At 45.3% G+C, this 23,778-nt stretch overlaps 1 protein-coding gene across 2 annotated transcripts in view; it reads left to right on the top strand.

The window, feature by feature from the left end:
• The first annotated feature begins 2,928 nt into the window (after nt 1-2,928).
• The window catches only part of SLC9B2 (solute carrier family 9 member B2), a 127,924-nt gene continuing 107,074 nt past the window's right edge, over nt 2,929-23,778 (top strand). The window contains exons 1-2 of one of the 2 annotated variants that reach the window (XM_077278082.1): nt 2,929-3,277; nt 17,353-17,494. In XM_077278082.1, the coding sequence (XP_077134197.1) occupies nt 17,384-17,494 (111 nt within the window). In that variant the 5' untranslated portion in view covers nt 2,929-3,277; nt 17,353-17,383. The remainder of the gene's footprint in view (nt 3,278-17,352; nt 17,495-23,778) is intronic. The other variant, XM_077278074.1, reaches the window with a different exon arrangement.

Raw genomic sequence — 23,778 nt, 5'->3', positions numbered from 1 at the left:
AGCCACTAAGGATCATAACAACCCAATGAGTTAGAATCGAGCCACCATCTAGTATGTATATATATATATATATATATATATATCAGTGAGTCACACACCGTATATATATTTATATTTCATACAGCTCTAGATAGCAGAAAAGCTACCTCCTTCCCAAACCCAACAGGATATGAGACATGGTTTACATACAGTAAACCATTTCATATCCCTTATTTTTTTACATATTCCTCACTACTACTGTTAGAAGTGTTTGTGTGCAAAATTTGGGGGCTCTAGCTGCTAAAATAAAAGGCTAAATCGTGGAAAAAACTGGCGTGGGCTCCCGCTCAATTTTCTCTGCCAGAGTGGTAAAGCCAGTGACTGAGGGCAGATATTAATAGCCTAGAGAGGGACCATAGATATAGGACCCCCCTGGCTAAAAACATCTGCCCCCCAGCCACCCCAGAAAAGGCACATCTGTAAGATGCGCCTATTCTGGCACTTAGCCCCTCTCTTCCCACTCCCCAGTAGCGGTGCGATATGGGGTAATAAAGGGTTAATGTCACCTTGCTATTATAATAACGGATAGGTGTCAATAAGCTGCATTAGCAGAGCTGCTTGTAAAAATTATTTAACCCCTTCTTATGTATTTACATCGTGGGACTTGATTGTAACGCCGGAGAGGTATGGGATATTGTTTTTTTATTTTAACTTTGTTTCAGATGTCAAGGGTCTTCAATTGGATTGAGCGTCTAATAAACTATTACAACACCCTATGTCTTTATTTCATTAAAATAATTTTTTCCTAATGTGTTTTTTTAACCCTTTATTAATATAGGATTAATAATGGATAGGTGTCTTATTGACACCTCTCCATTATTAACCTGGCTTAATGTCACCTTACAATAGCAAGGTGACATTAACCCTTTATTACCCCATATCCCACCGCTACTCGGGAGTGGGAAGAGAGGCTAAGTGCCAGAATAGGCACATCTTACAGATGTGCCTTTTCTGGGGTGGCTGGGGGCAGGTGTTTTTAGCCGGGGGGTCCTATAACCATGGTCCCTCTCTAGGCCATCAATATCTGCCCTCAGTCACTGGCTTTCCCACTCTGGCGGTGAAAAATGCGCGGGAGCCCACAACAGTTTTTTCCGTGATTTAACCCTTTATTTTAACAGCTAGAGACTCCAAATTTTGCACACAGACACTTCTAACATTAGTAGTGAGGAATATGTAAAAAAAAAATAAGGGATATGAAATGGTTTACTGTATGTAAACCACGTCTCATATCCTGTCGGGTTTGGGAAGGAGATAGCAAAAGCCAGCAATTGAATTACCGGCTTTTCTGCTATCTAGCGCTATATGAAATATAAATATATGTATATATATATATATATATTTGTCTCACTGACAGACATATAAATATAGACACTATATATGTTTTTACGAATATTTGAGGCCATGGATCCATTCTATGTCCATTTTGCAAGCCGGCGAGAAAATCTCGCCATACAGATGCCATACGGATAACACACGGATAATTTTTGGAGAAAAAAAAAACAAAACAAGCAATACGCACATGTACACTTTACTCACACGTGTACACACATATTACTCACACTACGCACACGTGTACACACATATTACTCACACTACGCACACGTGTACACACATATTACTCACACTACGCACACGTGTACACACACACACACACATTACTCACACGTGTACACACACACACACATTACTCACATGTGTACACACATATTACTCACACTACGCACACACATTACTCACACTACGCACACGTGTACACACATATTACTCACACTACGCACACGTGTACACACACACACATTACTCACACGTGTACACACACATTACTCACATGTGTACACACATATTACTCACACTACGCACACACATTACTCACACTACGCACACGTGTACACACATATTACTCACACTACGCACACGTGTACACACACACACACATTACTCACACGTGTACACACACATTACTCACACTACGCACACGTGTACACACACACACACACAATTACTCACACGTGTACACACACACATTACTCACATGTGTACACATATTACTCACACTACGCACACACATTACTCACACGTGTACACACACACACACATTACTCACATGTGTACACACACACACACATTACTCACACTACGCACACATTACTCACACTACGCACACGTGTACACACACATTACTCACACACATTACTCACACACATTACTCACACGTGCACACACACTACGCACACGTGTACACACACACATTACTCACATCACACTACGCACGTACATTACTCGCATGTATACACATTCCGCACAGATGAGGATAACCACAGATGTAACCACCAGCAGTGCATCTGTTACCAACAACTATGGCGGGGATACACGGTGACTCGAAATACAGAGCTATCCCGCTACCACAGCGCAGCCAGGTGAGTGGGGTCGCACTGCTGCCCCCCGGCCTACGTCTCTGGGCCTCCGGCTGTGATAACACCGTGGAAAGGCCGCAGGCCGTAATCCGATCCTTCTACTGACGCGGATTTTGGAATTCGGTTGTTTTCACGTCCTAAAGTATTTGTTTTCGCCTTTCCACATTCTGCAGACACAACCTTCCTATTTTTACGTAAACTCCGCGGGGTGAGGCCTCATGTCTCGGCTCTTGGACCTTTAGGTTTTTTTTTTTACCCTGAAACCTTTTTGCCGCTCACATAAAATGGGCTAAAAGCAGAGAGCACATCGCGCCATTGTTATTCCTATCCTGCACCCACCGCTATAAGTCCTTCCTCACCGCGGGCCCCCCGACCACAGAGGAGGCTGAGCACACTCAGCACAGCGGCCGCCCCCTCCCCTCCGCGTCCTGTGTGCGTGCCGTTACCAGGCAGCAGCGCGTACAGCCGCCCTCGTGCTCCGCCGCTGTGGTGTCCGACCTGTCCGGTGCCGGGCCTCCGGCAGCACTGTCACACTGGGGGAGGAGCGGACAGTAGCCGGTACACACCGAGCTCTACCACTGATGGGGGAACCTCCATTACTCCCAGTCCCGAGCTTCTCCCTCGACTCCCTGGCTCCTCCTCCCCCCACACATGGACGAGACCCTCTCACATGGCGGTGGGTGGATGAGGCCGGCAGAGCACGGTGTAATGTAGCCGGAGCGCAGCCCCTCCCCCTCCATCCTCCTCGTCATCCTGACGAAGAGCGGTGGTGACAGCGGGAGGAGACCTGATGCCCTGCGGTGACGGTGCGTGCCCGGTGCATGGTGAGTGCCGCTGCCCGTGTGCGCTGGAAGCTTTGTATTCAGGGTTAGTTCCCAAGGCTCCCAATGCCAGGCTCCGGGCAACATACAGTAATTCCCTATACTGAGGGCTGAGAATGGAGGTGCGATCTCTCCTAATGTCATCCCATACTCCATTACCTGGATTACCAGACTGGCATAGCAAGTGCCCCCCGTGTGTTTGGTGTTACAGGAGCCCCCCATGTGCTGTGTTACAGGAGGCAGAGCCCCCCATGTGCTGTGTTACAGGGCGGTAGCAGAGCCCCCCATGTGCGGTGTTACAGGGCGGTACAGGAGCCCCCCATGTGCGGTGATACAAGGTGGTATCGGAGCCCCCCATGTGCGGTGTTACAGGACGGTACAGGAGCCCCCCATGTACGGTGTTACAGAGCGGTACAGGAGCCCCCCATGTACGGTGTTACAGGGCGGTACAGGAGCCCCCCATGTGCGGTGTTACAGGGCGGTACAGGAGCCCCCCATGTGCTGTGTTACAGGAGGCAGAGCCCCCCATGTGCTGTGTTACAGGGCGGTAGCAGAGCCCCCCATGTGCGGTGTTACAGGGCGGTACCGGAGCCCCCCATGTGCGGTGTTACAGGGCGGTACAGGAGCCCCCCATGTGCGGTGATACAAGGTGGTATCGGAGCCCCCATGTGCGGTGTTACAGGGCAGTACAGGAGCCCCCCATGTGCGGTGTTACTGGGCGGTACCAGAGCCCCCCATGTGCTGTGTTACGGGGCGGTACCGGAGCCCCCCATGTGCGGTGTTACAGGACGGTACAGGAGCCCCCCATGTACGGTGTTACAGGGCGGTACAGGAGCCCCCCATGTGCGGTGTTACAGGACAGTACCGGAGCTCCCCATGTGCGGTGATACAAGGTGGTATCGGAGCCCCCCATGTGCGGTGTTACAGGGCAGTACAGGAGCCCCACATGTGCTGTTACAGGACGGTACCGGAGCCCCCCATGTGTGGTGATACAAGGCGGTACCAGAGCCCCCCATGTGCGGTGTTACAGGACAGTACCGGAGCTCCCCATGTGCGGTGATACAAGGCGGTACCAGAGCCCCCCATGTGCTGTGTTGCAGGTACAGGAGCCCATGTCACATTAGCACTAGTAATCCATACCAGTACTACATACAGTCATGGCCAAAAGTATTGACACCCCTGCAATTCTGTCAGATAATACTCAGTTTCTTCCTGAAAATGATTGCAAACACAAATTCTTTGGTATTATTATCTTCATTTAATTTGTCTTAGGGCCCCTTTCTATTTGCGAGAAACATGTCCGTGTCTCGCATGTGGAAACCAAGCTCTGGTGCCGGCACTTGGGAGCGGAGCGTGCGGCTGCATAGGAACACATGGAGCTGCACGCTCTGCTCAGGAGTGCCGGCTCCAGACCTTGGTTTCCACATGTGAGACACGGACGTGTTTCTCGCAAATGGAAACAAGCCCTTAAATGAAAAAACACAAAAGAGAATGAAGCAAAAAGCAAAACATTGATCATTTCACACAAAACTCCAAAAATGGGCCAGACAAAAGTATTGGCACCCTCAGCCTAATACTTGGTTGCACAACCTTTAGCCAAAATAACTGCGACCAACCGCTTCCGGTAACCATCAATGAGTTTCTTACAATGCTCTGCTGGAATTTTAGACCATTCTTCATTGGCAAACTGCTCCAGGTCCCTGATATTTGAAGGGTGCCTTCTCCAAACTGCCATTTTTAGATCTCTCCACAGGTGTTCTATGGGATTCAGGTCTGGACTCATTGCTGGCCACCTTAGAAGTCTCCCGTACTTTCTCTCAAACCATTTTCTAGTGCTTTTTGAACTGTGTTTTGTGTCATGGTCCTGCTGGAAGACCCATGACCTCTGAGGGAGACCCAGCTTTCTCACACTGGGCACTACATTAGGCCAGTCTCACACGTCCAGATAATTCCGGTACCGGAATTATCCGTGTCCGTGTGCCCGTGTGTTTCTGTGGCACATCAGTGTGGCACACGTATGCCGCCCGTATGCCGACTGGGTACCACACGCACCGTGCAGGAGACAGTGCTAGAGATAAGCGCTGTCCCCCCCCACGTGGTGCTGAAGCCGCCATTCATATCTTCTCTGCAGCAGCGTTTGCTGTAGAGAAAATATGAATAATCCTTTTTTTTTTGGTTTCTCGTGTTTAACATAAAGATCCATGTCCCCACCCCCTGTGCGCCCGCCCGCTGTTATTAAAATACTCACCCGGCTCCCTCGCTGGCGCTGCTTCCTGTCCTGGCCGCACCTTCTACTGTATGAGCGGTCACGTGGGGCCGCCAATTACAGTCATGAATATGCGGCTCCACCTCCCATAGGGGTGGAGCCGCATATTCATTTCTGTAATGGGCGGCCCCACGTGACCGCATACAGTTGAAGCTGCGGCCAGGACAGGACACTGCGAGGGAGGCGGGTGAGTATTTTAATAACAGCGGGCGGGCGCACAGGAGGGGGGTGGGGACATGGATCTTTACGTTAAACACGAGAAACAAAAAAAAAAGGATTATTCATATTTTCTCTACAGCAAACGCTGCTGCAGAGAAGATATGAATGGCGGCTTTAGCACCATGTGGGGGGGACAGCGCTTACTGTAGCGCTGTCTCCTGCACTGCACACGGACAACGTCCGTGTGCGGTACGTGTTTTACACGGACCCATTGACTTTAATGGGTCCGTGTAATCCATGCGCTCCCACGAACACTGACATGTCCGCAAAAAATCAATGACATCTGCACAGATGCATTGATTTCAATGTGTCTACGTGTGTCAGTGGCTCTGGTACGTGAGGAAACTGTCACCTCACGTACCGGAGCCACTGATGTGTGAAACCGGCCTTATGCTGCAAAATTTGTTGGTAGTTTTCAGACTTCATAAAGCCATGCACACGGTCAAGCAGTCCAGTGCCAGAGGCAGAAAAGCAACCCCAAAACATCAGGGAACCTCCGCCATGTTTGACTGTAGGGACAGTGTTCTTTTCTTTGAATGCCTCTTTTTTTCTCCTGTAGACTCTATGTTGATGCCTTTGCCCAAAAAGCTTTTTCAGGTAAGCTTTGGCAAACTCCAGCCTGGCTTTTTTATGTCTCGGGGTAAGAAGTGGGGTCTTCCTGGGTCTCCTACCATACAGTCCCTTTTCATTCAGACGCCGACGGATAGTACGGGTTGACACTGTTGTACCCTCGGACTGCAGGGCAGCTTGAACTTGTTTGGATGTTAGTCGAGGTTCTTTATCCAACATCCGCACAATCTTGCGTTGAAATCTCTTGTCAATTTTTCCTTTCCATTCACATCTAGGGAGGTTAGCCACAGTGCCATGGGCTTTAAACTTCTTAATGACACTGCGCTCGGTAGACACAGGAACATTCAGGTCTTTGGAGATGGACTTGTAGCCTTGAGATTGCTCATGCTTCCTCACAATTTGGTTTCTCAAGTCCTCAGACAGTTCTTTGGTCTTCTTTCTTTTCTCCATGCTCAATGTGGTACACACAAGGACACAGGACAGAGGTTGAGTCAACTTTAATCCTTGTCAACTGGCTGCAAGTGTGATTTAGTTATTGCCAACACCTGTTAGGTGCCACAGGTAAGTTACAGGTGCTGTTAATTACACTAATTAGAGAAGCATCACATGATTTTTCGAACAGTGCCAATACTTTTGTCCACCCCCTTTTTTATGTTTGGTGTGGAATTATATCCAATTTGGCTTTAGAACAAATCTTTTTGTGTTTTTTTTTCAATTAAGACAAATTAAATGAAGATAATAATACCAAAGAATTTGTGTTTGCAATCATTTTCAGGAAGAAACTGAGTATTGTCTGACAGAATTGCAGGGGTGTGAATACTTTTGGCCATGACTGTATGTATATGATCACACATTGTCCCTGTAGACTTTGCACATAGGAGCGGCGGTATTATTTCTATACTCTGTTGAACTTCAACCTTTTTAAAGCCTGGATAGGAGCGCACGTGTTCCTAAAGGAAACAGGGAAGATTTGTTGCTTTGGAAACCACTTAAAGGATTTTTCCCATTTTCATAAATGGGTCTTGTCAAATAGCTGATAAATACAAGCAATTGTAAAATTTCCAGTTTTATAAGGTTTTCATTTGTTCTTAAAACAAAGGGGTTATTCAGGACCATTTTTTTACTGTGGCTCTAAGAACCTACAGGCAGGTTGTTACTATCTATCTATCTGTCTACCTGCCTGTTCTGCCCTGCCTCAATCTAGGCCGGCAAAGAAGGGTCACAGGCTCGTCAGCGGAGTGGAAGAGAAGACGCTGATAACATTTGGTTTTTATTTCATATAATTAAAAAAAGAAAAACGGATTGTCCAGATAGATCAAAAAGAAATACTCATTCTGATGTGTTTCTGGCTGTAGAACGTACGCTGGTTCACATTGCGTTAATGGCAATGCGCCAACGGCATCCGTTACATAGCGGCACTAATGCTATGTAACGGATGCGTTAGCGCACCCATTGACTGCCACTATGCAGCGCATCACTAATGCATATCATAATCGGCATGGGTAAGCAATGTGCCATCATTCTGTGACGGACCCTCGGACGCGGCTGCAGCGTTTCGGGGTCCGTCACTGCTAGTGCAGATGGAGCATCTGCACTAGCGCGATCGCATAACGAAATCTTTAAAAGGCACTTGTGTGGCGCTGTCCGTTTAGCGTATGCGTAGAGTGGACTGCACTAACGCAATGTGAACCCTGCCTTAGTCGTAGAATGTAGCAGTGTTAAGAGTGGAAGTAATATTTATAGGTTTAACCCCTTGTGACATCAGAGTACAATTGGCATATATCAGTGTTAAAAAAAATCAAGGAAAAGAGGGTAGAAAATGACAAAGAAGCGAAACGTGCGTTGGGACGCTGGGGACGTCACACACAGACCCTCTACTCATGTAAGTGCTGCTATCTATCACTGTTCTACCTGCCTGCTTTTACAGGGAATGACATATCCCTTTGTTATGTAATTGATTTACAAGTGGCTCTAAGTACATTACATTGTGCAAGCAGGTTTTGGATGGGACCTTGTGTAGTGGCTTTCCCTGCTTGGAATGCAGTCACCTTCCATACTATAATGTTACTCTAATCATGTTTAAATAAAATCAAAGTTTTATTGGCACTTTATACTGTAGTCCTATCTGATTCAGTTTTTTGTGCCCTAGAAATTCAACATGGGTATAATTGTGTAGTTACGTCTCAATATCGGCAGCAATGATCTTATCCCTTGCTGCAGTAAATGTCATAAAGGTTTCAATTTTATTTTTCATTAACATTTTATAAGCTCCCTAATAATTTAAAGTCAATATATAAATACTTATTAGACTGCACTGGATACAATCATTATTTATTTTTATTCACATCCTTAATTAAATACCTAGGCTGCATCATATGTTAAAATATCGTTAACACTGACCTCGTGGAAAGCTTTCTTGATTTTCAGCTGTGGAGCCATAGTGTCCTGCCCGTGTTGGATCATTTCAAGCTATGCACATTGAGATTTCGGGCTACGATGCCGGCGGATATCCTCTGTGCGCTCTTTGTATATGTACATTTATATTGCAGTCTTTTTGTATACTACTAAACACCTATTTTTTTTTTTTCCAGTGGCCAATGGGCTTGAATCTCAGCTATATCAGTGAAGAGCAACCACCCATGTATTACACGATGAGGCTCATTTCCACTTTTTGTACTTTTTTTTTTCCCTTCTGAAGAGAAGCCACTGCTCTGTCAATGTGACGTCAGTGGAAGCTGCTGAATTGCTGCAGAGCAGCCCGGTAGAGGAGCTGCTCTGTTGATGTGGAGTTGCTGGATCACCAGCAGGAGTGATGGGTGACTGCTCTGAGCCTGTGCCAGGTAGAACAGGCACGTAGGTGTATCTGTTAGCAACTACCTGCTTGTTAGTTTTTAGACCCATAGTAAAAAAAAAAGTAAATAGTTCTGGACAACTCCTTTGACGTTTTTCTTTTGTTTACAGCTTGTTGCCTAGGAGACGACCACCTTCACTAGACAGCACAACTTGTGCAGTGCTTACAAACCCTTTTGTTTCTTATTGAGCTTGTAAAGCACTGTTTTGCAGTTAACCAGGACTGTTGGAGCGTGCTGTTACCAGCTATCTTCACTGTAGCGCTTAGAAGCTACATAGCAGTGGTGGTGGGTCTCTTAGGCAATGAGATGTAAACAAAAGGCAAGTTTTTATATCTCGAGCAGTAAATTGCAAAAATGTTTGTATTTACAACATCAGACAATATCCACCTATGAAGATGGGAATCTGCTATTAACTGCAGAAATCCATACACATGATGCAGAAATGATCCCATCCACATGTATGGAAGAGATTATCAGGCACAAAGCGGTCTACCATTAATCTACCACATGTGAATTTACCATTAGGGCTCATTCACACATCCAGGTTTTCCATGTCTGAGAAAAACAGAACGATTATTTTCATCCAAGAGTAAAATCTACAGCCGAAGGATCTCATTGCCTTATTAAAAATTAACTTTTAATCAAATATTCCAAATAATTATCACAGAGAGCTGAGCTCAGAACAGACAATCACTTACTCAAACTACAAAAATACCTAGGTAGATAAGGTGCTCACGGTTATCAGTATTTCCAGCAGCTTGCAAAAATTAAATGCAAAATCAGAGCTCCAAACATAGTAAATCTCCAAAATGCATGCAGTACATTGATATAGTGCTCAATACTACCAGTGCTCAAGAAGAATGGTTCAATCTGACCTAAATTCTTTCTGTATTCACTTAGTTCCTGCTGGATCGAAAGACCGTGTTAGCAGCTTACAAAAAGGGTTCTTTTCCCTTCACTCATGACAGCACACCTGAGATGGATCCACCCAGCCAGGAAAGGAAACCTACTGAAATAAAAGGGCAATACCTCTCCCCCCGCTTCAGTTGGTTTCCTCTCCTGAACGGGAACCCACGTGCTGAAACCCGGGCGGGTTGAAGAGTTTCATTTTTGGACTTATCCACTCCTGTGCCCGGTACTGGAAGATCAGGTGGTATGCCGCTTCAGATGATGGAAGCGCTTTCCACGGGTCCAGGTGGGGTCTTAGTGTACATGCGGACAGCACAGACGTTATGCTATGCATGTCTGGATCCACCGTGCCGGTCTCCCTCCACCATCTTACGGCAGACTCTGTGGTGTGTCAATGGGTACAAAAGCGTAAGCACGACTGTACGGTGGTGCAAAGGTAAGCTCCCAAGCCGTGCTTGACTAGTAAAGTAAACTTTGTACATACCAAATGCTGGAGTGAGATATGACCAGCGGTGGATACCGCGTCGCACCGAACTATACATCATAGCAGGACAAGGTAGTAGTAACCTTTCAATCCCGTTTTTCATACACAGGCTATGCTATTTGCTTTATAGCCTTTGTGGGTAGTTTATATTGGGAGCAGTACCTCCTTATAACACCCCATATTGCAGTTGGTACACTGAGGAAGGTCTGTGTGACCGAAACGTTTGTATGTATTTACCCTACTACAATCCGTGGTGTGTCAGGCTTCTGGGGGCGCACTCTGCTGGCTTCACAGGCAAGGCACACTGAGGACTTAGGAAGACAGCAGCAGCAGCAGCGTTCATCACTACCAGTGTTCGTTGACCAGCAAGCTCTCTGCAGTTTAGTATAGAGGGTGGTAACTCTATTTGTATCACTGAAGCACCTTATCTCCCATGCAAGCTAGTCCCCTGATGATCCTGCTTGCAAAGAAACGCGTTGGGACCTGGAAATAGGGAGAGTGCAGGGCATGTTGCACCTTAGGGGTAGATGTGGACTGTCCTTGTAAGGGCAGGAGCTCGGGGATTGAGATTTATTGATAGCCCCCCAGGGACTGACAGGGAATTGTCTCCTGATGTTGTGGCTTGAAGGATTTCTCCACCTAAGCGAATTGGGGCTCCGCCTTACCTATCCTCAGCAACTGGTGAGATTGTTCCAATATTACATTTGTGTACATATCTTTTCCAATTGATCTTAACCCCTCCCTTTATTTTGTGATAACTGCTAATACTAATGCAACCAAGGTTATCTGTTTATCTGTATTGGCATTTGATAAATGCTCCCTCTATAGGCATTATCTCCATTTAATCAGGTACCTTGGGTTGAGTGATAGAACACTGGACCACTGCCAGCGTATGCACAAAAATCCTTAATAACTACTAAATTTTGTATGGCACATCCCCTGACAGGGTATACCCAATAGTACTTTTTTGTTGATACACTTTTTTGGGGGTGACAGTTTATTTAATATATTCCTTTATTTGGTTATACATTAAAAGTTATGTTTTAATTCCTGCTTATGCTATGTTCTCAGCATGAACATACTAAGGGTAGTAGCTGCTGAAGTTTCAAGAGTGGCAGCCGCTTCAGTCACAGGAGTGGAAGGTCACAGGACTCCTCGATGTCCAGAAGGGATGTCGTATGTACCTCAGATCAGCCTCCGAATCCGGTATCCTTGATGTGACAGTGGGCGGTGAGTAATCAACATGAATAACACCTTTTTTTTCTTTTTTTTTATAGGGGCCATTTTCTTGCTTAAATTACTAGGAACCTAGGAAGGCTAGCACCAAGAAGAAAAATAGTGTGCCCTAGGTAAAACCCCACTGGCAGAAGAGTCTCTGCTTGGACTGCATCCAGAAAACTATCTGACTTCGTTGCAAGCCTTAGGTCCGTGATCAAGGCTGAGATTGAAGGTTCCCTAAACACCCTGTTGAGGGGAGGAAAAGGGCTCATGAGGTCACTACGGAGTCTGATGTTTCTCCAAGCTCAGAGGGAGAATATCTGTGAATCCCCATTCTCCTCCTCCTCATACAGTGATATAGGGGGCAGACCATGCTTTTCTGCTGAGGATACGGATAGGCTTGTCAGAGCTGTTAGGTCAAAAATGAGCCTGAAGGAGGAGAGAACATCTAAGTCCGTGGAGGAAATAATGTTCGGAGGGTTGGAGGAAAGAAAAAAGCGCACCGTTCCAGTTAATAGCAAGATACAAGCGCACATAAATAAGGAGTGGAAAAAGCCAGAAAAGTCTGGTACCTTGCCCTCATCCTCGAAGAGGAGATACCCCCTTTGAGGAAAAGGACTCTGAGATCTGGGATAAAGTCCCTAAAATTGACGGAGCAGTGGCTAAATCTTCAAAGAGATCGGCTCTGCCCTTTGAGGATTCCGGTGGTCCTAGGGATCCGCTGGATAAAAAAAGCGGATGGGTTTCTTAAGCACACCTGGGAGGCATCGTCGGGGGGGGTCTGAAGCTGGGAATAGCTGGAACCTGTACTTGCCCGCTCCCTTATGATCTGGCTGCAACAAATTGAGGAGCATCTTAAAGACAAGACCCCAAGAGATAAAATCCTGGCCAATATGTCTCTATTACAAGGAGCAGCGGCTTTTCTTGCGGACACTTCTGCAGACTCTGTGAGATAAGCTGCTAGGTCGGCAGGCCTATCAAATGCAACCAGATGGGCCTTATGGCTTAAGGGATGTCCTGGGGATCTGCAGTCGAAAAGAAGGGCTTTCCTGGATTCCTTACTGAGGCTAGGAATCCTTCCTTTGGGAGGAGAAAGTTTAATAGGGGATGTCTTCCGGGGGAAAAGGGGAAATGAGAGTTCAAGGGCAGAAAGGAGTCCGGGATTATGGTCGACGGGTCCTCTACATCTTCCAAACAGCACTTCCAGGTCAAGGATTTACGGCAGGACATGGAAGAGATTTTTGGAATTTTCAGGACAGCCTCTAGGGGATAAGGCTCCAGTGAGGTCTATGCTAGAGTTCCTGCAATCAGGACTGGAGCTGGGGTTAGCAACTAACACTCTAAAGGAACAGGTCTGGGCCTTGAGTGCTTTATATATTTTGTAATCTGGTGGCAAATAGATGGGTGTCACGATTTACCAAATCCTGTGGTAGGTCCAGAACGGTTATAGTCCCGAAAATTCCACCATGGGATCTGAACCTAGTACTAGAGGCGCTAACTAAAGACCCGTTCGAGCCCTTACAGAATTTATCTGGCAAGTTCCTCACACGTAAGAACATTTTACTAGTGGCTCTGACATCGACCCGCAGGGTGAGCAATATACAGGCCTTGTTCACATGTCCCCCCTATATGCAGGTGTATCAGGATGGGATTGTACTAAGACCTGACCTGGCCTATCTTCCCAAAGTGGCTCTTAAGTTCCGTAGTAGCCAAGGGATTATTTTGCCCTCCCTTTGTTGCAACTCTAATTATCAAGGAGAGGAAAGATTCCATACCTTTTATGTGAGGAGGTCCCTGTTGGAGTATATGTTCATGACCAGTCAGTGGAGGAAGAACCAGTCCATATTTGTAGCCTTTCAGGGTAGCAGGAAGGGGTATGGATTTTCGAAAGGTATCATTGCCAGATGGATCAGGGAGGCCATTAGTTTATCTTAAATTACAAGTGGTGCTATGGTTCCTGAAGACATCAAAGCTCTACCAGAGCCATGGCAGCCTCCTGGGCAGAAAAACCGGAAGTATCAATTGATCCGATCTGTAAGGCTGCTACCTGGTCCTCACCATCTACCTTCCTTAAGCACTACAGACTGAATCTGTCCTCCTCTTCTGACTTAACCTTTGGTAGAAGAGTGCTGCAAGCGGTGGTCCTTCTCTAAGGTGTTTCAGTTCTCCAGAAATCTCTCAGGTATGCTCTCATGGGTCAAGGGAAAACGCCAAGGTTACTTACCGGTAGCTGTTTTTTCCAGAACCTATGACAGCACCCATTTCCCCCTTCCCCCATTCTCACCTTATTGGCGTGCACTATAGTTTGGGGTGTTTTATAATGTGGTGTTGGTTATTTGTCTAAATTAACCCGGAGGTCCTCTAATGCTCTGTAACCCAACTGAAGCATTGGACAGGTACCACCATTTTTATTTCAGTAGGTTTCCTTTCCTGGCCGGGCGGATCCCTCTCTTAGTTGTGCTGTCATGCTTTCTGCTTTTCTCAAAGCAGAATGTCTACCGGTAAGTAACCCTGGTGTTTTCTACTGTCCCTGTTGTGCACAGTGTAGCTCCCATCCTTAAAAGGGCAGTACCCAAGTGTATGTCCTATAAAGAACCATTTCGCTACAAAAAATCCCTCTGAATTGATATGGATACAATTTGGATATATGGAATGTAATCCTAGTGTTATCCATTTTTTCTTGTATGTCGAGAAATTGAAAAAACAAATTTCTCCATCTGTCAGTCTGTAACCACTGCACTGTGGTCTGATATATTTTTTTTTTTTATGGATCCATTGACTTCTATTGCCGGTTTTGATCCGAACCTCTGATCAAAATCGGACATGTCTCCCCAATTTTCCTCGGAACTCTTGGTCTCCAAAAAATCAGGATAATGTGAGAGGCTCCATAGACTATCGCAGGTATGATTGCTATCTGTTAAAAAAACCATGGCTATCTCTCGTACCTGAATATCGGGATGTCTGAATGAGACCTCCGGCTGCGTTTTGTGGTGCAGTCATTGATTGCATGTTTGTTTCAAATGAAACAGATTTTTTTTTTTTTTTATTAAGTTTCTTATGCAAATACCTGTAAATAACGGTAGGGCGCTCACACTTCCGATTGCACATTCCGTTTGCTCCATTTAGAGGAGTTAAAAAATGGACGCATCGAAACTGATGCAAAATGGAAGCAGATGGTCCCTCTTGATAATTATAGAGTCTGCCTGGGTTCTCTTAGGCTACTTGCACACGTTGCGGAAAGTGGTGCGGATTTTTCCAGACTGATTTTGGTAAATCCGCAGGTAAACCGCACTGCGGAATTACCGCAGATTTACTGCCTTTTTTTTGTGTTTTTTTGTGCGGATTTCACATGCGGTTTTACACCTGCGGATTCCTATTATGGAGCAGGTGTAAACCGCTGCGGAATCCGCACAAAGAATGAACTTGCTGCAGAATAAACAACGCTGCGTTTCTTCAAAACAGTTACGGATCCTCAGCAAACTCAGCAACGTGTGCACATACCCTTATTCATCAGCTTTTAGAACGGGAGGAAAAGTTTTGTGTGCTGCGCTTCTTCCCTTCTAACAACTGACCACAGTACAGGACCCATATGGTCCCCACAATAATAATGAGGCCCCTCTGCTCATGTTTGTATTAGTTTTACAACGCACCCGTTTTAAATTTTCTGGACATAGTCAAGCAGAGAAGTAACCCATGTTTTAGTCAAAGGTGACGCTTACCTGGTATGTTGGATATACAACATAGAGGTGACTGCCAGCACTCACTTTTTAGGGCGCTCGTTCCAAATCCAGGGAACCCTCCTGGGTAGTACGTATATTCAAAAGTCAAAAGAACAGCGCTCCAGCCGGGTGTTATAATCCAATAGAGCAAATCTTTATTCCAGCCATGATACAGCAGCAACGTATCGACTTTGATAAAGACCGATTTACGGTCGAAACGTTGCTGCTGTATCATGGCTGGAATAAAGATTTGCTCTATTGGATTATAACACCCGGCTGGAGCGCTGTTCTTTTGACTTTTGAATATGAGCTTACCTGGTATGTTGGAGTCCTGTGCCAGTAATGGTTAATCTGTGATGCATGTGATCTAAGAGGGTTGGGTGGTAGATTTGTATAGTTGATTCTGGTTGCACTAGATATTGTAGACGCAGGACTAGAAATTGTTCTATTCACTTTGTGTAATATGTGAATATCGGAGAAGCACACCGCTGGTAGCTCTGTAATTTCAGAGTGTACATTATTAATGTGAAAAAAATGAACTTTTTTCAATTTACCAAATGGCTGCAATGAAACAAAGAGTGAAAAACGTAAAGGGGTCTGAATACTTTCCGTACCCTCTGTATATAATTCCAACTGAGGGGACCCCAAACTGTGGCTCGTCGGCCCAGGGTGAACATATACTGAAGGGGTGGGGGGTAAGAAGATGGGAAGATAAATATGGTAAGGCGCCTTTCACACATCAGTCATAATCCGTCCAATTTTGAAAAAAACGGATCCGGCGACTGATGCCGCCGGATCTGTTTTTTCTCATAGACTTGTCTTAGCGATGGATTGCGACGGATGGCCTCACGTTTCATCCGTCGTTCGCCGGATCTGTCAAATTGTTTGTCCAGCGGCCGGAGACAATGGACATAGTAAAGTTTTTTTGTGTCCGTCGAAAAAACGGACAGTGACGGATCCGCCCGATGTTTGCTAGAATGGAAGTCTATGGTGCTGGAGCCGGAATCTGGCGACAGATTCTGTTTTTTTATCTAAGCATGCTCAGACTTTCTTTTTTTTTTTTTTTTAGGATCCAATTACTCCGATCAGCTAATGGGATCGGGCAAAAAAGCGAATCAGTCTAATCAGTTTTTCATAATCTGCGACGGATCCGTTTTTTTCAAAATTCGACTGATTGTGACTGATGGCAAAAAACTGATGTGTGAAAGGGGCGTAAGCTGGTAATAGGAGGATACTGCCAGTTAGAGAGGTGCTTGAAGCTGGATGCCGTAGTGTGCTAGGGGCGCTTGATGCGAGAATACTGAATGTAGGTAAAGTGAGAACCCTCAGATGTAAGTATATTGTCTATAAAGAGGGAGGGAAGAGAGTACAAGGTCTCTTTGTGCTTCTTGTGGGGAGTTTGTCATCATACTGTTAATGGATGACTCTAGGGGTTAATGCTGGGTTGGAGAGGGTGCGGGCGCACTCTACGTGGCTCGTGACCAACTCTCAGAGCAGAATGTGGCTCTCAATATAAGAAAGGTCGGAGACCACAGCTCTAAATGACCAAAATGTAGATGAAAGGTGCCCACTGTGTCATTTTATGAATGTTCTAATGATATATCACCCACAGCTAAGATTGTCCGTAGCACACCCTCATAAAGTGTATATATTTCCTCAGTGCTGTCATCAGCATTGGCGGGAGCTTGGATTTATTTGGGCCCTGCCTTTCATGGAAACATTTGCCGGCCATTATACGGCTGAAGCCCAGTCTGCTGCAGGAGGAAGTGCTGTTAACCGTCTGTACGCCCTTTTTCTTTCTGAAATAATTTTTTCACACACTGTTTTTATCATTGTTCCAGAATTTATATATTTCTCGCCTCGGTCCTGAAGATGGGTGAACATCACAATGAAAATGAGACAAGTGAAGGCAACGACATTGAATCTGAGATTGGGCCATGCGCAAACACTGAATCTGATGACGCAAATGAGCACAATATTAAGGTACCAATGGGGCAAATATCTTACTTTTAGCCTCTGGTGGATTTATTCTTGAAGCACTTCAGGACGCAGCCATCTTACGTGTTTCCTCTTTTGTTTTTTTCCTCCTGTTCTTCAAGTAGCCTTTTTTTTTTTTTTTTTTCTTTTTTAGGTACATAATGGCTCTTTTTGTGCAGCATGAGTTGTAGCTTTGAATGATTGTATTCATTTTACCATCTACTATATAATTGTCCAAGGGTCACTTCCGTCTTTCTGTCTGTCTGTCACGGAAATCCCAAGTCGCTGATTGGTCGCGGCAAAACAGCCACGACCAATCAGCGACGAGCACAGTCCGGCGGCAAAATGGCCGCTCCTTACTCCCCGCAGTCAGTGCCCGCTCCATACTCCCGTCCAGTCACCCCTCACACAGGGTTAATGGCAGCGGTAACGGACCGCGTTATGCCGCGGTGTAACGCCCTCCGTTAACGCTGCTATTAACCCTGTGTGACCAACTTTTTACTATTGATGCTGCCTGAGTGTGAAACATGGCATTGCACTCGGATATCACCCTAGTGCAGTGCGATTCCCACCAACGCCCGGTAGCTGAGGAGATGGAAAAATTAATTTCTCTGTCTCCTTTACAGCTGTGCTGCGATTTCCTCATGCGTGAGGTTCGGAGCACAGAGCACTTAGACTGTGTGCCCACGGTGCGTTTTTTTATGCGTTTCTGTCGCGTTTTTTGCCTCAGCGGAAATGCTTAAAAAACGCATTCCCATGCAATCCTATGGGATTTTGCAGTTGCTGTGCCCATGCTGCGGATTTTCCCGCTGCAGAATCGCATTGCGGTAAAATCCTCAGCATGTTCATTATTTCTGTGGAATCGCGGCGATTCCGCAGCCGTAGGATAGCATTGAAATGCTCGCTTTACTCATGTGGCTATGCCCACCATGCGTAAAGTGAGCTCTTCATGTGCAGATAGATGGTACCCATGATCTGGAGGAGAGGAGACTCTCCTTCAGGCCCTGGGATCCATATTCTTGTAAAAAAAAAAAAAAAAAAAGAATTAAAATAAAAAATAGGGATAGACTTACCTTCCTATGGCCCCCGGAGTCCTCCTGCCTCTCAGCGGTGCACGCGGCGGCTTCCGTTCCCAGGGATGCATTGCGTGAATCACCTGAGATGATGCCGCGGTCACGCGACCTTGACATCACAATGGTCCTTCGCGCAAAGCATCACTGGGAAAGGAATGTACCGGGAGCGCCGCTGAGGAGATCGGGGGCTGTCGGAAGGTGAAAGTAACCATATTTTCTTTTATTATTATTTTTAACCTTCTATCTTTTACTATTAGAAAGAAGTTGGTCACACTTGTCAAGCACTATGCTTGACAAGTGTGACCAAGATGTCAATAACTTTTCTAAGCAATGCTTCAAATCGCTTGGAGAACGCAAGCATTCTGCAAACTAAAAACGCTTGCAAATCGCTTGTGTTTTGTGGGAAAACGCATTCGAATTCCGCAGCATTTCTGCAAAGTGGCCACATAGCCTAACACTCGGCTCCTGCTCGTAGCAGAGCAGGAGATGAGTATCATTAGCTTATCGCATCCGAAGCTCCTCACATCAGATGTGATTTGCTAGTGGGACTTAAAGTGTAATTCTGTTTTATAGGGAACTGTTAATTGCTGCTGCTATAAAAAAAAATGTATTGCATACGGACTGCACATGGATGACAAGTGAGAAAAAAAAATCATTCCACTTTTCTGAATGCAACTGATGTCTTTTTATTTTTTTTGTTCCTTTTTTTTATACGCTCATAGTTTGTATAATGTATCTGATAGGTAAAGGGAGTGAGATTTGCATAATGTGAACATGTAAACCCTTTAAAAACTAATTTTATTTATGTTAAAAAAATAAATAAATAAATAAATCTTGTGCAATAGAAAAAATAAGATATAAGCTATTGAGTCTGGTGGGCCTACAAACCGTATACAGTGGGGAAAATAAGTATTGGATACGCTGCTGATTTTGCAAGTTTTCCCACCTTCAAAGAATGGAGAGGTCTGTAATACTTATCATAGGTACACTTCAACTGTGAGACACAGAATCTGAAAATAGAAATCAGAAAATCACATTGTATGATTTTTAAATAATTAAATTGCATTTTATTGCATGAAATAAGTATTTTATCACCTACCAACCACCAAGAATTCTGGCTCTCACAGACCTGTTAGTTTTTCTTTAAGAAGCCCTCCTACTCTGCACTCATTACCTGTTTTAATTACACCTGTAGAATTAATAATCTGTATAAAAGACACCTGTACACACACTCAATCACACTCCAACCTCTCCACCATGGCCAAGACTAAAGAGCGGTCTAAGGACACCAGGGACAAAATTGTAGACCTGCTCAAGGCTGAGATGGGCTACAGGACAATAGGCAAGAAGCTTGGTGAGAAGACAACAACTGTTGGCACAATTATTAGAAAATGGAAGAAACACAAGATAATTGTCAATCCTCCTCATACTGGGGCTCCATGCAAGATCTCGCCTCGTGGGGTTTGGATGATTATGAGAAACGACAGGAATCGGCCCAGAACTTCACGGAAGGCCCTGGTCATTGACCTGAAGAGAGCTGGGACCACAGTCTCAAACATTAGTGTTAGTAACACACTACTCTGTCATGTATGTCTCCCTGCTCACGCAAGCACAGGTCCAGGCCCGTTTGAAGTTCACTAATGGCCATCTGGATCATCCAGAGGAGGCATGGGAAAAGGTCATGTGGTCATATGAGATCAAAATTAAACATTTTGGTATCAATTCCATTTGCCATGTTTGGAGGAAGAAAAAGAATTAGTACAACCACAAGAACACCGTCCCAACCAGGAATCATAGTGGGGGAAGCATCATATTTTTGGAATGCTTTTCTGCAAAGGGGACAGGACTGCTGCACTGTATTGAAGGGAGAATGGATGGGGCTATGTAACGAGATATTGGCCAACAACCTCCTTTCCTCATTAAGAGCATTGTAGATGGGTTGTAGCTGAGTGTTCCAGCATGACAATAAGCCGGAGCACACAGCCAGGACAACTAAGGAATGGCTCTGTAAGGCTAGTTTCACATTTGCGTTTAAATCCGCAGCGTTTAAAACGCATCCGCAAGTGGTGGAAAAAACGCGTACAAACGCGGCGTTTTTTAGACGCATGCGGTATCGCATGTGGTTAAAAAAACGCCACGTTTATATGAGTTTTTCCCTGCGTTTGCGTTATTGGTGCGCATGATGTGAAATTTCACAAGAGAAAAATCTAGACAACCAGACACCGCCAATGGGACTACAGAGGGCGTGTATTATGGAATTTCTATATATAGACCCTTGAACAGCTGAAATGTTCAGATTTTGCTCCTGTATGCAGTGTCATAATGGATCTTCGCATGGAGAGCTTTTATTTCAACCTGGATTTAAGCATCAAGCTGTTTCTTGCCTGTGCGTTTGCTTGGGAGCAAGACAGAAATCGCGAAAGATGGAGAAGGAGACAACGTAGGCGTTTTTGGAGGCACCCCATTATCGAACTACGTGAGAGCCGTGGAGCCTATCACACGCTGTATGCCGAGCTTAATGCCAACCCGGAGAAATTCCATGAATATACAAGGATGTCGCAAGACTCATTCCGGGATTTGCTTGCTCGTGTCCAAGGAGCCATACGGACACAGGACACCCAGCTCCGTAGAGCGATTCCACCCGAGGAATGTCTGCTGGTTACATTAAGGTACGTTCCAAATCTAAACCAATGACAGTCCAAATTTTGCGTTTTCTGACATGTATTTTTGGGGTATTTTCCTTTCTGTCTTTAGCGTAACCACACCATAAATAGAATAGATTGTAATTTTTTTTTTGGTTTGTTTTTCTTACAGATTTCTTGCAACCGGAGAGAGTTTATCATCCCTCCACTTCCAATACCGGCTTGGAATATCCACCCTGTCCGGAATAGTTGCGGACACCTGCCGGGCTTTGTGGAATGTACTCCGGGATAAGTTTATACCCCTACTCACCGTCGACATGTGGCTTGAAATTGCGGAAAAATTCTGGAGTGTGTGTGATTTCCCCAACTGTTTAGGAGCGGTGGATGGAAAGCACATCCGCATTATCAAACCTGCCAGAACAGGATCGGAGTATTTCAACTACAAAAAATATTTTTCTGTTGTGCTCATGGCAATAGCCGATGCGAACTGTCGCTTCATCGCCGTGGACATTGGAGCTTTTGGCCGTGGCAACGATTCCCAGACTTTCAAGAACTCGGATATGGGCCGCCGTGTGTATGGCAAAAATTTCAATTTTCCACCGCCACAACCTCTCCCCAACACTCAAGGTCCACCGATGCCATTTGTTATGGTTGGGGATGAGGCCTTTCAGATGTGTGAAAACCTACTGAAGCCCTATTCCAGTCAGGACTTGAACCACACTAGAAGGATCTTTAACTACAGACTGACCAGGGCTCGAAGAACAGTAGAGTGTACCTTTGGCATTCTGGTCTCTAAATGGCGCATTCTTGCATCAGCCATAAATCTAAAAGTGGAAACAGTCGACGAGGTGGTCAAAGCCTGCGTGGTTCTGCACAATTATATAATGGCTAAGGAGCAACCCAACATTGAACTGGATGAACCAGTTGCACACCCACTGCCCGATTTCCAGCATCACCCACTGCAGTCAACTGCAGCAGTTGGTCACATGCGGGACCAATTTGCTGCCTTTTTTGATTCAGATATTGGACGTGTGTCATGGCAGGACAATGTTGTGTAAATGTCCTGTTGTAATTAGATCTGTACTAGTAATTTTCGGCAATGATAATAATATTTCTCATTAATAAACTTTATTTTTGGTTGTGTTGACCGTGTCTCCTATGCATTTCCTATACAAACCAAGGCTGTCCTAAAACTGGCAGTATTTGATCTGTATTTAATGTCAGTATTTGTAATCCAAAACCAGGAGTGGGTGATAGAGGCAGAGGTGATAGTTATTATATTAATATCAGAATTTACTTCTAATTGTTCCACTCATTGTTTTGGCTTACAAATATAAAACACTGGCCACATAGTGCTAGTGTTATGGCAGCCATGTTGCTTTATTGGTAAGCTTGTTGACGTCATTGCGTCATGATTCTGTTCTGCTGTATCCATTGGACACAGACTGAAGAGACAATCACTGTCACACTATCTATACTCATCAAGTCAGGTGTCAGAAATAATGAATTCATGATGCACATATAACAGCCTCATGAATTCACTATTTCTGACACCTGTGCAGGTGAGCATAGATATGCAGTGTGTGACCACCATCGTCCATTCAATTTGTGTGTAATAGATTATGTACAAAGAAGAGAAAATGGTGGTTATACAAGGCAGTTCTCTACTCACCAGGTCAGGTGTCCCAACTAATGAGTTTTTTGACACCTGACCTGTTCAGTAGAGGTCCGCACTGTATTTCCACCATTTTCTCTTCAGACTGCCACACTAGTCACAGACTAAGCAGAAAGAAGAGATTATGGAGATGATACATCTAATATTTTTGGGCCCACCTCATATCTGTATACTAAAGACACACAAAGCTGCAGTCTTTTTTTTTTTTAGAACTACTGGAGATATGATGTGGCCCAAAAAGTAAGTGTGTGGCGAAGTTTCTTAGTTGGTGCACGGTGTGTGTTGCCGGCGGCGATAGACACAATAAACCAAACCTAATTTGGGCAAATCAAATTGTATTTATTTTTTTACAACCAAAAAACTTTATTTAACTGTGCCGGCTTGGGGTAGAGTGATGTAAACGTGGAGTGTGAAGCACTGAGGCCTGGCTAACCGTGGACGACGAAGAGGTGGCAGGAGAAGGGGCAATGAAACTACTGGGGTCTGGTAGTTCGGGGATGGGGCTTGACACATGAGAGGCTTGAGACGTACTGGAAGGGTGAGACAAACCTAACATTACAGACACATTGGGAGGTGAAGGGGGAGGAATGCTAAGAGTCCTCTTTTTTTTTTTTTTTTTTTGTGTGGTTTTTTTTTGGGGGGTTTGCCTGGTTGTGGGAGGTCTTGGTGGGCTCATATGGCGTGGCGTGGTGGTGGGTGACCTTTCAGGGTCCGGCTGCACTGTGTCAGAGTCCATTGTGCTCGTAGATCGTGCAGCCATGCCAGAGTCCATAGCGCTCGTAGAGCGTGCAGCCATGCCAGAGACCATAGCGCTCGTAGAGCGTGCAGCCATGCCAGAGTCCATAGCGCTCGTAAAGCGTGCAGCCATGCCAGAGTCCATAGCGCTCGTAGAGCGTGCAG

Source organism: Ranitomeya variabilis, chromosome 1, assembly GCF_051348905.1.
Source record: "Ranitomeya variabilis isolate aRanVar5 chromosome 1, aRanVar5.hap1, whole genome shotgun sequence".
NCBI classification, from domain to species: domain Eukaryota; kingdom Metazoa; phylum Chordata; class Amphibia; order Anura; family Dendrobatidae; genus Ranitomeya; species Ranitomeya variabilis.
The sequence above is the reverse complement of the archived record's forward strand: the minus strand, read 5'-3'. Positions and strand labels throughout refer to the sequence as shown.